Source organism: Primulina eburnea, chromosome 5 (genome assembly GCF_022965805.1).
Source record: "Primulina eburnea isolate SZY01 chromosome 5, ASM2296580v1, whole genome shotgun sequence".
NCBI lineage: Eukaryota > Viridiplantae > Streptophyta > Magnoliopsida > Lamiales > Gesneriaceae > Primulina > Primulina eburnea.
The window spans coordinates 9,183,718-9,195,166 of NC_133105.1; the positions used below are offsets into that span (position 1 = coordinate 9,183,718).

Genomic DNA, 11,449 nt, shown 5'->3' on the forward strand with positions numbered 1-11,449 from the left:
AATCTCTTCAAGTTTTGAATCGAGATATAGCTTGAATATATCTCAATTCAAGGTTTAAAATTTTGTAAAATCGATTCTGAGATAACAACAACAACAATAATAATAATTTATGAGAATTGTATTTCAAAGAAAATTGGATCAATGATTCTAAGATAAAACTTTTACGTGATTCTCTCATAAATTAATTTTATTAGATAATTTTTTATCAAATATGATTTATAAAAATATATTATTTTTTTATATCAAAATTATTATTTTAAAATTCAAATATAAATTGAATTGATAACTTATTCCAACCCCCAAATTAATGATTTTGTACCGGGAACATCGCGCACGTGAAAGTACAAAAGGAGGACGTTTTGGTACATGCGTTCTAGGTGTTACAGGTTATTTAGTTGGAAGGATATGCACGGAACAGTACGTTTTCTGTTTCCAAGGCAAACACAGCTTTATTCTCCTCCCTTCTCTCTCTAAATCTAGTATTTTTTCGATTAATCTCCTTAATTGTAGGCTATTCATTCGCCAGGTTCTCTGTTAAAAACTTCTACCCTTTTTCTCTTCTTCCTTCTCCACCGCACCTTTTTTTTGGTTCTCTCTCTGTGTAGGAGCATAAACATGTAATATATTGGCAAGAAATGTGTTCTTCTGGATCAGAACTTGGATTTTGCGGGAGGATTTTAATGGGTTCTTTTCGGTTTCTTGGATTGTTTTGTTGAGGTATGTTGTTTATTTTCCTCTCTTCTGATCTGGGTTCTGGGTAAAAATATCTGGGTTTGGAATTTTTTTTTGTTAATTTTTCAGTTTAGGGATGGATTGTTTTAGTGGGTATTAGCCTTTGTTGTTTAAAGAATTAATGGGTGTTGGATTTGAATCGGCTATCTTCAGGTTTAATGTGATTTAGGGGGGGTGAGAAGGTTCGAATCTGAAATTTATTGTTTTGTTCTATTTTGTTTTCTTTATTAATGATGAATTGATGATGATGAAATGCCTCTTCAAAAAAAAAAAGCGATGAAATACTGATTTTTACATGTATAGTTTCGCTTATTTTGGTTAAATCCTTGATTTTTGAGGAACAATTGTCGAGATATGGATTCAAAAACTGGCGAAGAAGATCATCTTGTTTCAAAAATGGAGAAATTGGCTAATGAGGGTGGATCCTTGGGGAACTCAAAACTGAAGGGCACCGGGAGTTTAAGTGATAAGTCCGTCAGTAGTGCTGGCAGCATTAGCAGTAAAGATATGATTTTTCGGGCAGATAAAATCGATCTCAAAAGCTTGGATGCTCAACTCGAAAAGCATTTGAGTCGAGTTTGGTCAAGAAGCACAGAATTGCAGGGCAATCAGAGGCCGAAGGAAGTATGGGAGATCGATCCATTGAAGCTGAGGATTCGATATCTTGTTGCTCAGGGGACGTATGGAACCGTTTATCGGGGCGTTTATGATGATCAAGATGTTGCAGGTATAATGGGTACTGGTTTTAAATTTGGAATTTACTTGATTGAGTGAGTAGGATGAGAAATCAAAGTAGAAATTGATACACATTCTATCTTGTCCTGGTAATCTTGTTAACATATTAACGCCAGAATATATGACATCTTTATATGTTTTCTCATCACCTTGTCATCCTTGTCAATCCATTCTTGCTATTTTCCGGATTCGTGTTTATCCTTTGATTGTTTCGTTGGAGTAATAACAAAAGAACGTACAAGGTTGAGGACTGATTTCCTATACTGTATTGGACTATTAGCTCTTTAGTTCTGTAAATTGTGTCACTGTTTTTGATTAGCGATGAGATAGGGATTTGATGCCTCTTATGTATTTGATCAAATGATCCTTTTGTTGCTTCTTGTCCGAGAAACGGACAACATCTAAAAGTCTATTGTGTAGATCATTTAGCCATTTTCATTACAAAGATTCTCGAGTTTGTTTGTATGATCTTTTGTTTTTTTATTCAGTCGTGCTCATTAGAGTTCTTATATGGTACTTCCATTTGTATTTTATAGTGAAGCTGTTGGACTGGGGAGAGGATGGCATGGCCACCACCACTGAAACTGCCGCTCTTCGAGCATCGTTTAAACAAGAGGTGTCTGTTTGGCAGAAGCTCGACCACCCAAATGTGACAAAAGTAAATATCTCAAACCTTTTACACTAGTGTCTGGAACATACACACATGGAAAAAAATATTTGGTATTCAGTATATGCCATTGATTATCTTAATCATAAAGGAATGGGACTCATGTGAGACCTGTACAATCTAACAGTGATCGAGAATTTGGTTAAAGGATAAGACTTCAAATATTTGAGGGCGGGGTTCCATTTTTAGAACAATTAACCAATTAAGGAATTTGATTTTGTTCGAGGGAGGGGACGGTTTTCCTATATTTCTTCATGCTAAGTCTGCCGCTGCCCTTGAACCTTGGCTTTGTTGTAGTTAAGATCTCTTAAATTTTCTTAGCCATGATAAATTACTGCAGTTTGTTGGTGCATCAATGGGAACGTCACAACTTACGATTCCTTCTAAAAACCCTTCGGAAGGTAACACCACTCTTCCACCGAGGGCGTGTTGTGTAGTTGTAGAGTTTCTTCCGGGAGGAACGTTGAAGAACTTCTTGTTCAAGAACTGTACCAAGAAGCTTCCCCTGAAAATTGTGGTCCAACTTGCTTTGGATCTATCAAGGGGGTATGTTTCTGAAGAACTTATATGTACTTGAAAATCATGTCATCTTATTTCTTCCCATTTTATTAAATTCGCAGACTAAGCTATCTACATTCAAAAAAGATCGTGCATCGTGATGTTAAAGCTGAAAACATGCTGTTAGACTCCCAAAGAAGATTGAAAATCGCTGACTTCGGTGTTGCTCGTGTTGAAGCTCAAAATCCTAGAGAGATGACTGGAGAAACCGGAACCCTTGGCTATATGGCTCCAGAGGTGTTCTTGAATTTTCCTTTTTTCCCCTATAAATCAACCAACCCGTGGCTATACTGAAAAGGATACTAATGGCATTCATATAATTTCTATATAGGTACTTGAAGGGAAACCCTATAACCGAAAGTGTGACGTTTATAGCTTTGGTATATGCTTATGGGAAATATATTGCTGTGATTTACCATACTCAAATCTTAGTTTTGCAGATGTTACAACGGCAGTCGTTAAACAGGTAAATTACTTCACCCTCAAATTCCAAATGATGTTACTTAATTTTTGCCCTCTCTGAAAGTACATTAGTTGTATAATTGGTTTTACTTTGACATGGTACGTCAGTTAAAAACTTAGTAGCCTATAACTGTGCAGAAATTTGGCATAACTATATAGAAGTGTGGTCTAAAAATATGTGCTCTATATTAATTAATCGATAGCATGAGTCGAATTCAAGGTATACATATGGATGACGGGCATGTCTGTCTTGTTTTGACTATGCATCATGATAAAAAAAAAATCAGATCTCGTGTTGTGTTTGATTTTATTTCAATGTAAGTTATGAATTTATTATAGGTAGAACTTGATTCTTGCAATCGCCAATTTATTCAAGTGATATTTTTAGCTCTTTCTGCTAGAAAATCGATATACTCTCACAATTGTGATGTAAAACAGAGTATTATTTTTGTGGTTGAAAGTATGCTTATGACAACTCAATGTTTTCTTATCGTCTTTTCCTGCATTGAGGGGAATCTAAACATGGAATGGTCTTATTTATGTAGAATTTACGGCCAGACATTCCCCGGTGTTGCCCGAGTTCTCTCGTAAACATCATGAAAAAGTGTTGGGATGCAAACCCAGAAAAACGGCTCGGGATGGACGAGGTTGTTGGCTTGCTGGAGGCAATCGACACGAGCAAAGGAGGGGGGATGATACCGGAGGATCAAGCTGGGAGATGTTTTTGCTTCGCTCCTACTCGAGGACCATGATTTGATTTATTTTATTTTATGTTAATATGTTTTCTTACCCGAAATTAGGCTGCGTCGAGCCATCGCCTACTCAATGCGCATTCGATTACGATGTTTCTGGGATACCTTTTTATGATAGCAATGTTGAGGAGAAAGGTTGTTCAAAGTCCTCAAATGGTTAAATGGCTAAATGTTCATTGGTTATTGCTTCATTTTAACATGAAAGAATCCTGATTTTGGCTACTGGTTTGTGGAATATTTTGATGGGTCAACTCGTTTTAATTATTTTGGGCCATCCATTTACTTGATCAATTTCGTTTTGGGCCTCGCATTTATCGAATCATTTGTTGAGCCCAAAATGGGACCCGTCTATTTCCATGCCCACTAGGCCCTAGTGAAGCCCATAAATGGATCATACTCCCTCTCAGTCGAGGAATAAGTTCTCATTTTACATGTCAAGCACTTTTGGTTTCTTAACAGATTTTCTTTAAGTGATCGTTGACTTGATCGTTATCGACTATCTTTCTAACGCCTCTAATGTTCGTTCGAGACGTGGTTGAAGAATCATGAAGATTACTTTTTTGGAGTGGTAGAAGTGTGATCTGATTATACTGATTGGCTGACCACCTGAATTGACTAGTTATTCGGATCTCTTTTATTTCGAATAACGATATGTAACTCTAGCTTTAGTTTGGTGCCTTAAGTGGGAAACATTATCTACATATAACACTTACTTCAGTATATGGTGTTCTCGTCTTGACATTATGCGTCAATCCATCGACATCGAAATCTAAAGGTAGTTGATATATGTTCAAATGGTGGCTTCCGTGTATGAGTGCTTTGCTCAATGTTCAAAAGATGACTCGCACACACGTAACATTTCATCTTGTACAGAAATCTCCAAATTTCCTACTATATGATTATGTTATGCTCTAGGTTTAGGCTCAACAAACATGATTCTACACTGAAATTTAAATTTCTGACACACACGCATAAATATATGTGTAAATTTGTCAGAAAATAAGTTATTCATTATTAAAATTAAACTATAGATCTTTATATCAAAAAAATTAATTGTTGTTTAAATAAAAATTCTTCTAAGCCTAAAAATTGAAAAGAAAAAGAATTATCGTGAGGTTATTTTCTCAAGGCAAAAACTTGTGTGAGACGGTCTCACGAGTCTTATTTTGTGAGACAAATATCTTATTTGGGTCATTCATGAAAAAATATTACTTTTTACTATAAGGGTGTGTTTGGTTGGGTAGATTAAATAAGGATATATTAATAGTCCAATATTTATCGTTAAAATTTTAAGATGTTTTAATAATCATTTTGACCCGGTTTAAGATCCAATTTTATTAATCAAATAGTTATCCATAAAATTGGATCTTAAACCGGGTCAAAATGATTATTAAAACAACTTAAAATTTTAACGATAAATATTGGACTATTAATCTATCCTTATTTAATCCACCCAACCAAACACACCCTAAGAGTATTACTTTTTATTATGAATATCGGTAGGATTGACTCGTCTCACAAATAAAGAATCGTGAGACCATCTTACAAGAGACCTACTTTTTTCCCAAAACCTAAGTTCGTTATTTTATACAATAACGCGTTATTGGTTGTTGTATCCAGCAGAAATTCTCCTAGTATTTAAGAAAAAACTCACACACGTCAATCAATTAATGCCACAGCTATAACTACACCGAATTTGTATTGAATCGAGTTTCAGTCACTCATTTCACAATAATTTCCCCCATTTTTTATTTTATTTTAAATTTATTAAAAATAGTTTAAAAATTAACTTATATGTTTTTAAGTTGGGGGTAGAATTTGTTGCAATTAGGTATCAAATTTAAAACGTTGTCTCAATAGTGAGATATTGATGTCAGATGTGCTGTAAAAATACTATCAACAAAAAATCCAGTGCAACAAAAAACGACTATATAATGTTGAACTAGCTCAGGTGTGACCTTAAAAATATTGAAAAATGTGAAATTTGAATATATTTTTCCCGTACGCATAATCGTTTTATTTCCTTCATTCGCTGAATAAATTTTGTTTTTTTTTTAAAAAAAAATCCAGACTCTTCTACAAACGTGTATTTTTTTAATGAAAGAAATATTTTTAAAATACAATTTTATACTTGGATAAAGTGCATGCATTTGCAAAAATAAGAACCACACAAAATTGAGACAACAGCCTCTGTCTCATAAACAAGTATATTTTTAAGCCTCTAATTTGTTCAACCACATTCCCCACCTTTGTTTTTTCATGTCATTTTCAGTCCATCTCATTATTAATGTTTCTCACTCTTATCCCTTCTCATTATTTCATTGAGTTTAATGCCATTTAATACTTCTCAACCATTTTCCTTAATCATTGAGTTTTTTTTGGTACAAATGTACAATAACATAATTTATCATCAATTCTATATCCTCTCACACAAAGCTACATGAGAAAAAAAAAATTACAAACATGGTATTAGAAGTTGGTTTATTTTGAATTTTAGTTTCGTAAGGGATCGGCATTTGATATCAGTATTTTTTTTAGTTTTAATGCTTTTTTGACGAAGAGTTGGTATGATGTACGTCGAAAAAATCAACAAACAATGTTTGATGTCACGACAGTAATTCTAACATCATGTCACTCATGTCGGTCGGTACATGATCAGATTCGAGTTAATGTTAATATTTTGGTGGAAATGACTAAATGTAAATATTTTTTTAAAAAAAAAAACTTTCGTTCGAAGATTGAATTTATGTGTTACTGGTTCAAATCAAAACATGTCAATTTACGAAATGGTTTCGCTAAATTTCCCTTTTACTATACTAGTTTATTTTGGTACAAAATTTGGAACGTGGACGTTTGTTCCGATTTATTATTATATATTTTATGCTGTAAAATATACGTGGACATACTAATGTCAATAAAGCAAAAAATTTACTTACGAAACAGTTTTGGCAAATTAGTTGAGATGTCAAAACGGATAACTGAGACGGGTCGGTTTGTCATTTGGGTGGGTTGGAAAATTCTCAACTCTACCGGCCTATTTGATGGGTAGACTGACCCGTCAAGTTTTAATTATATTTGGCAGGTTGGGGTGGGTTTGTAACTCGTCACAACCAGCCATTTGATCGAGAAATTGTCTTCCCTTCCTGTATTTTGTGAAAAACATTTGTTTATTTGTTATTTTTGCGATAAAAACTAGTAGCTAATTTTAATTATTTGTTAAGATTTAGGATATCCTATCCACAGACGTTGTTTTGATTAATTTAATACTCGACTTGTGCTTTATGTTTGATTGTGTTATTGTTTTTTCTTTGAATTATCAAAACCTAGCTAACTTCTTAAATATATTATATTATGAATGAATTCTAGAGAAGAGCTTTCAATAGGAACGAGTATCATAATCACGAATTTACAATTTGCATGGACATATGAAATCGAATACGCATGATAGTGATAGTCCAATAGATCGAAATTAAAGCTAAATTCCATAAATCGTTCATGCAATTTATTTTTGATAAATAATTGAAAACATAATTATTTCATTTTATTGAATTAGTTTAACGTATATTGAGAGAATGTTAATATGTTACGAAATCTTGTCGAAATATATGCAATTGTGGAGATTAATTAACTAAATCAACAAATGGTAGGTGAACTGAAATTCTCAACAAATTCATTCTCACTTGGTTTAAATATTTTCATTTACTGATGTTGGGTTAAGTGTGTATGAGTAAGAATAATACTGAGATGAATGGCCTTCTAAGAAGTTCTCGTGTGTCAAATTGTTGACGTTACGCCACTTGATCCGGTTAGCTTAGTGGGCCGTAACAGAATGACGCCAGATTTTAACGGATAATACTGACTCTGATGGGATAGGACCGATGATAGGAAAATGGAAAGACTGATCTCTAATAGTTATGAGACAATACTAGCAGAGAAACACGTAACTCCTCGGACTCATGAGACTAATAGCCCGATCCATTAGCACCCAATTAGGTGCACTATACCGTACGATAAGTATAAGAAAATAAAATTGCGCCTTGACTAATATCTGTAGCTTTTGGCATTGCGGTAAACATTTGATCCTAACAATTGGTATTAGAACGAGATCATTGGTTCAAGTCTCCCAAGAAGCATAATTATATACTTTCTGGAGGGGGAATGTTGGGTTAAACATACATTACTGAGAGTAGTACTGATATGGATTACCACATAGGAAGTTGTCGTGCGTCAAGTTACCGACGTTACGCTGTCTGACCTGATTGGCTTGATGGGCCGAAAAAAAATAACGTCAGATCTTAACGGATAATACTCTCTCTGTTTGGGACATGGTCAGACGGTATGAAAGTGATAAGACTGATATTTAATGTATATGAGACATCGCTAGCAGCATAAACGCACCTCTCCTGACTCATCAGCCTAATAGCCCGACCCATTATCACCCAAGTAGGGTGCATTATGTGTTTCCACAAATATAAGGAAGACTAATAGTTATAACTTTTGACCTAATGATAAGCACTTGATCCTAACAAGTGAATTTTATTTTCTCATTAAACTATATTTTTCTTTGAATTCTTAGTAGATAAATAAATTCATTTCAAATCATCGTTGACACATAGTTAAAGAACTAATTTCTGAAAATAACAATTGTGAAATATAGTCTCTGTGGGATGATACTCGTACTCTGTACACTATTTTATAACTTGACTCGTGTACTTACGATTATTTCGAGCAAAAAATTTAACTTTATTTTAGGGATTTTTCAGTGTAAATAGATCAATTTTATAGAATATAATGGGTCATCATTGGTTAAAATTCCAATTATCTAAAAATAATAAAATTAAAAAATAATAATAAATTTCTAGTTATAGTTTAAACAACGTAAGATATAAAGATGTGTTTTTGACTCCACATTTGTTTTTATGATGATGAAACTCACAACTGTTATGCTTCGTTGAGAACTGGATAAACTTTTGGCTGACGCAATAGCTACAACTGACGCAATAGCTACAAACCATGTTATTCAATTAAGCCTCACTAGAAAAAAACTTATACGAATGGTTCATCGAGAAATTTACATAAACAATAAGTTTATCATATGATTACATATGTTTCATGTAAGGTTCAGGAAATTTGATCTACGTAACTTGAATGCATGCACTATATGGTTTTATTTTAAAATATGTGTTTATTGATTTTTACGCATTTAATGCATGATTATTGCATGGATATATATTATTTCATGAGTTATTTTAAAGTTTTATGCATTAGGGTTTTTAGTCGCATTTCGCGCTCGAACGGGGAACAGAGACCGGTGATTAACAGGAAAAATATTTTTTTATTGAATTAATCATTCTTAAGTGTTTTTAAGGTTGTTTTCGAAAATGGTCCTTGGGGGTATTTTTACTCGCTAGGTCGTATTTTTTTAATCGGTACGCGAATTTTATCGAATCGGGCATTTTTTGAGGGCTCGGACAATATTTTCAAAAACTTACCAAAAAGTAATATTTTTCGGGAGTGCTTTTGGGCTTGTTGGGTTTGTTTTAATGTTTAATGGGCTCAACACTTTTATTTTCATCCCTTAATCCTTATTTTTGGCCAATTAATGCATTGTTTAACACTTAAATCTAAACTAATCCTAACTCTAAACCTAAAGCATTCAGCCGCCCACCCCTAACTATTGGCGCCTAGGCGCTGGTGCGGGGGCATTAAACTTTAGTTTTAGCGCGATGGTCTTGATTGAGCTGGTTTTGTGGGTTATAAAAGGGCTGACATAAGTGTTTTAGAGGCTGGTCATGTAGGTTCGAGTCGTGGTTCGATTCGGGAAAATTTGGTTCAGTTTCAGGTTGATTCATGTAAAATTGGGACCCCGATCCAAGTTTTAAAACGAATCGATTAAGTTTTGAAACGAGATCGAGTTTACGTCTAAGAAACGCTTATAAAAATATTTTGGAATATTTTAAGGAGTTTGGTAAGTTTCGGATCAAAGTTTAGATGTCCAGGAGTAAAATGGTCATTTTGGGTTCCCAAGGGCAAAATGGTCATTTTGGGCTTGGATTGGGTCTTTAGTCCTGGTAGCGCCTTGAGCACAAATTTTTCATGTTTTAAATATTTATGTTTCATGTACATGATTTTTATGTAAAATATAAAAAATATGTTGCATAATTTACGTATATGCATGTTTTTATTAAGTGATGAATATGATGACATGTTTTTGAAGGAAGAGAGTTGGTTGTGACTAATACGATGACATGTTAATACGATGATATATAAGGCCAATGCTCAGTGGATGGGTAATATTGTCGCTGATGTCCCCGTCGCCGGGTACCGCTGTTATACGTAGATGGATCCATCGCCTAATACGATGATACGAAAGTCACATCTGGTGAACGAAATTCAAATTAAGAAAACGAACACGTATATTGATATGTTATGAAATGTTTATTCTTTAATAAACCATGATTATGCATACGATCTTGCAAGTTCATGAAATGTATTTTTATTATAATACTTTTCACTGTTGCATGTTATGTATATGTACTTGCTATTAACGTTATAGGTGTGTTGAGTTTTTAGACTCACTAGGTATAAATGATACAGGTGAGCATGTTGATGAGGAGGCTGGAGGTGTCGAATTCTGAGTAGGCAGGGCTGGATGTGCGCACATGACTCGTGGACCATATTTTCCGCACATCACGTTTTTACGAGTTTAGAGTGGATATGAATATTTTTATATGTTGGTATTGACATGTTGATGATTTCCAGAATTTTTACTTATTTATCTTTATGCATATTTATGTTGGCAAATTTTAAACTGCAGTATTTTGATTGTCATTTGATTACGATTATTTTAAAGGCGTATTTTCCAGTAGTCTGGCATGCATGGATAAAAGTAATTTTCGAGCATTAGCTTCTTTTTTTTAAAAAAAAATCGTAGCATTTTGAAATGAGTATATGTTTCATTTAATCTCCTGAACACCCACTTGTGAGCACCTATATAATAAGCGCTGAAGTGACACCCTTTTATTAGATGTGATGAAATATATATCCAATAAAGTAGACGTAACCTCATCGGCAACCACATATGTGCCTACAATGAATGTCCAAAAGATAAATTATATATGTATGCATGCGCGTGTATTACCATATGGATTAGTTGTTGATCTGTCCCTACCATTAATTCAACCTATGCTCCATAGAATTCATTTAATCACCAAGGTTTCTTTAATAAATTTTGTTGGGTCGGATGGGAAGATAGCCTTAAAATTGGCGTGAATTGATTTTATGGGGTCAAATTTATGTTGCATTAGTTATTAATATGTCAATTTGATAAATATGTTAGGCATGTTTTTTTCCTCTCCTCATGCAATTAGAATGAAAAATAAATACATATATTTAATGTATAAATGATCAAACGTTTCACATTTTACAAAATACAACTTATTGTAATATTGCAACTCGAATTTTTTTATATTACATAGCTGCACAAATATCATGTTTCGTCGTTTTTTTAGAACAGACAATTGTTGCTAATAATATTACTTTA

At 33.7% G+C, this 11,449-nt stretch overlaps 1 protein-coding gene across 1 annotated transcript; it reads left to right on the forward strand.

Moving 5' to 3' along the window:
* The first annotated feature begins 373 nt into the window (after positions 1–373).
* Positions 374–4,128, forward strand: LOC140832926 (serine/threonine-protein kinase 52-like). Its single transcript, XM_073197232.1, has 7 exons — positions 374–717; positions 1,071–1,459; positions 2,004–2,125; positions 2,475–2,680; positions 2,755–2,929; positions 3,024–3,158; positions 3,700–4,128. The coding sequence occupies exons 2-7, from the start codon at positions 1,087–1,089 to the stop codon at positions 3,904–3,906; spliced, it is 1,218 nt and encodes a 405-aa protein (XP_073053333.1). The 5' UTR covers positions 374–717; positions 1,071–1,086; the 3' UTR covers positions 3,907–4,128.
* Positions 4,129–11,449: the final 7,321 nt, after the last annotated feature.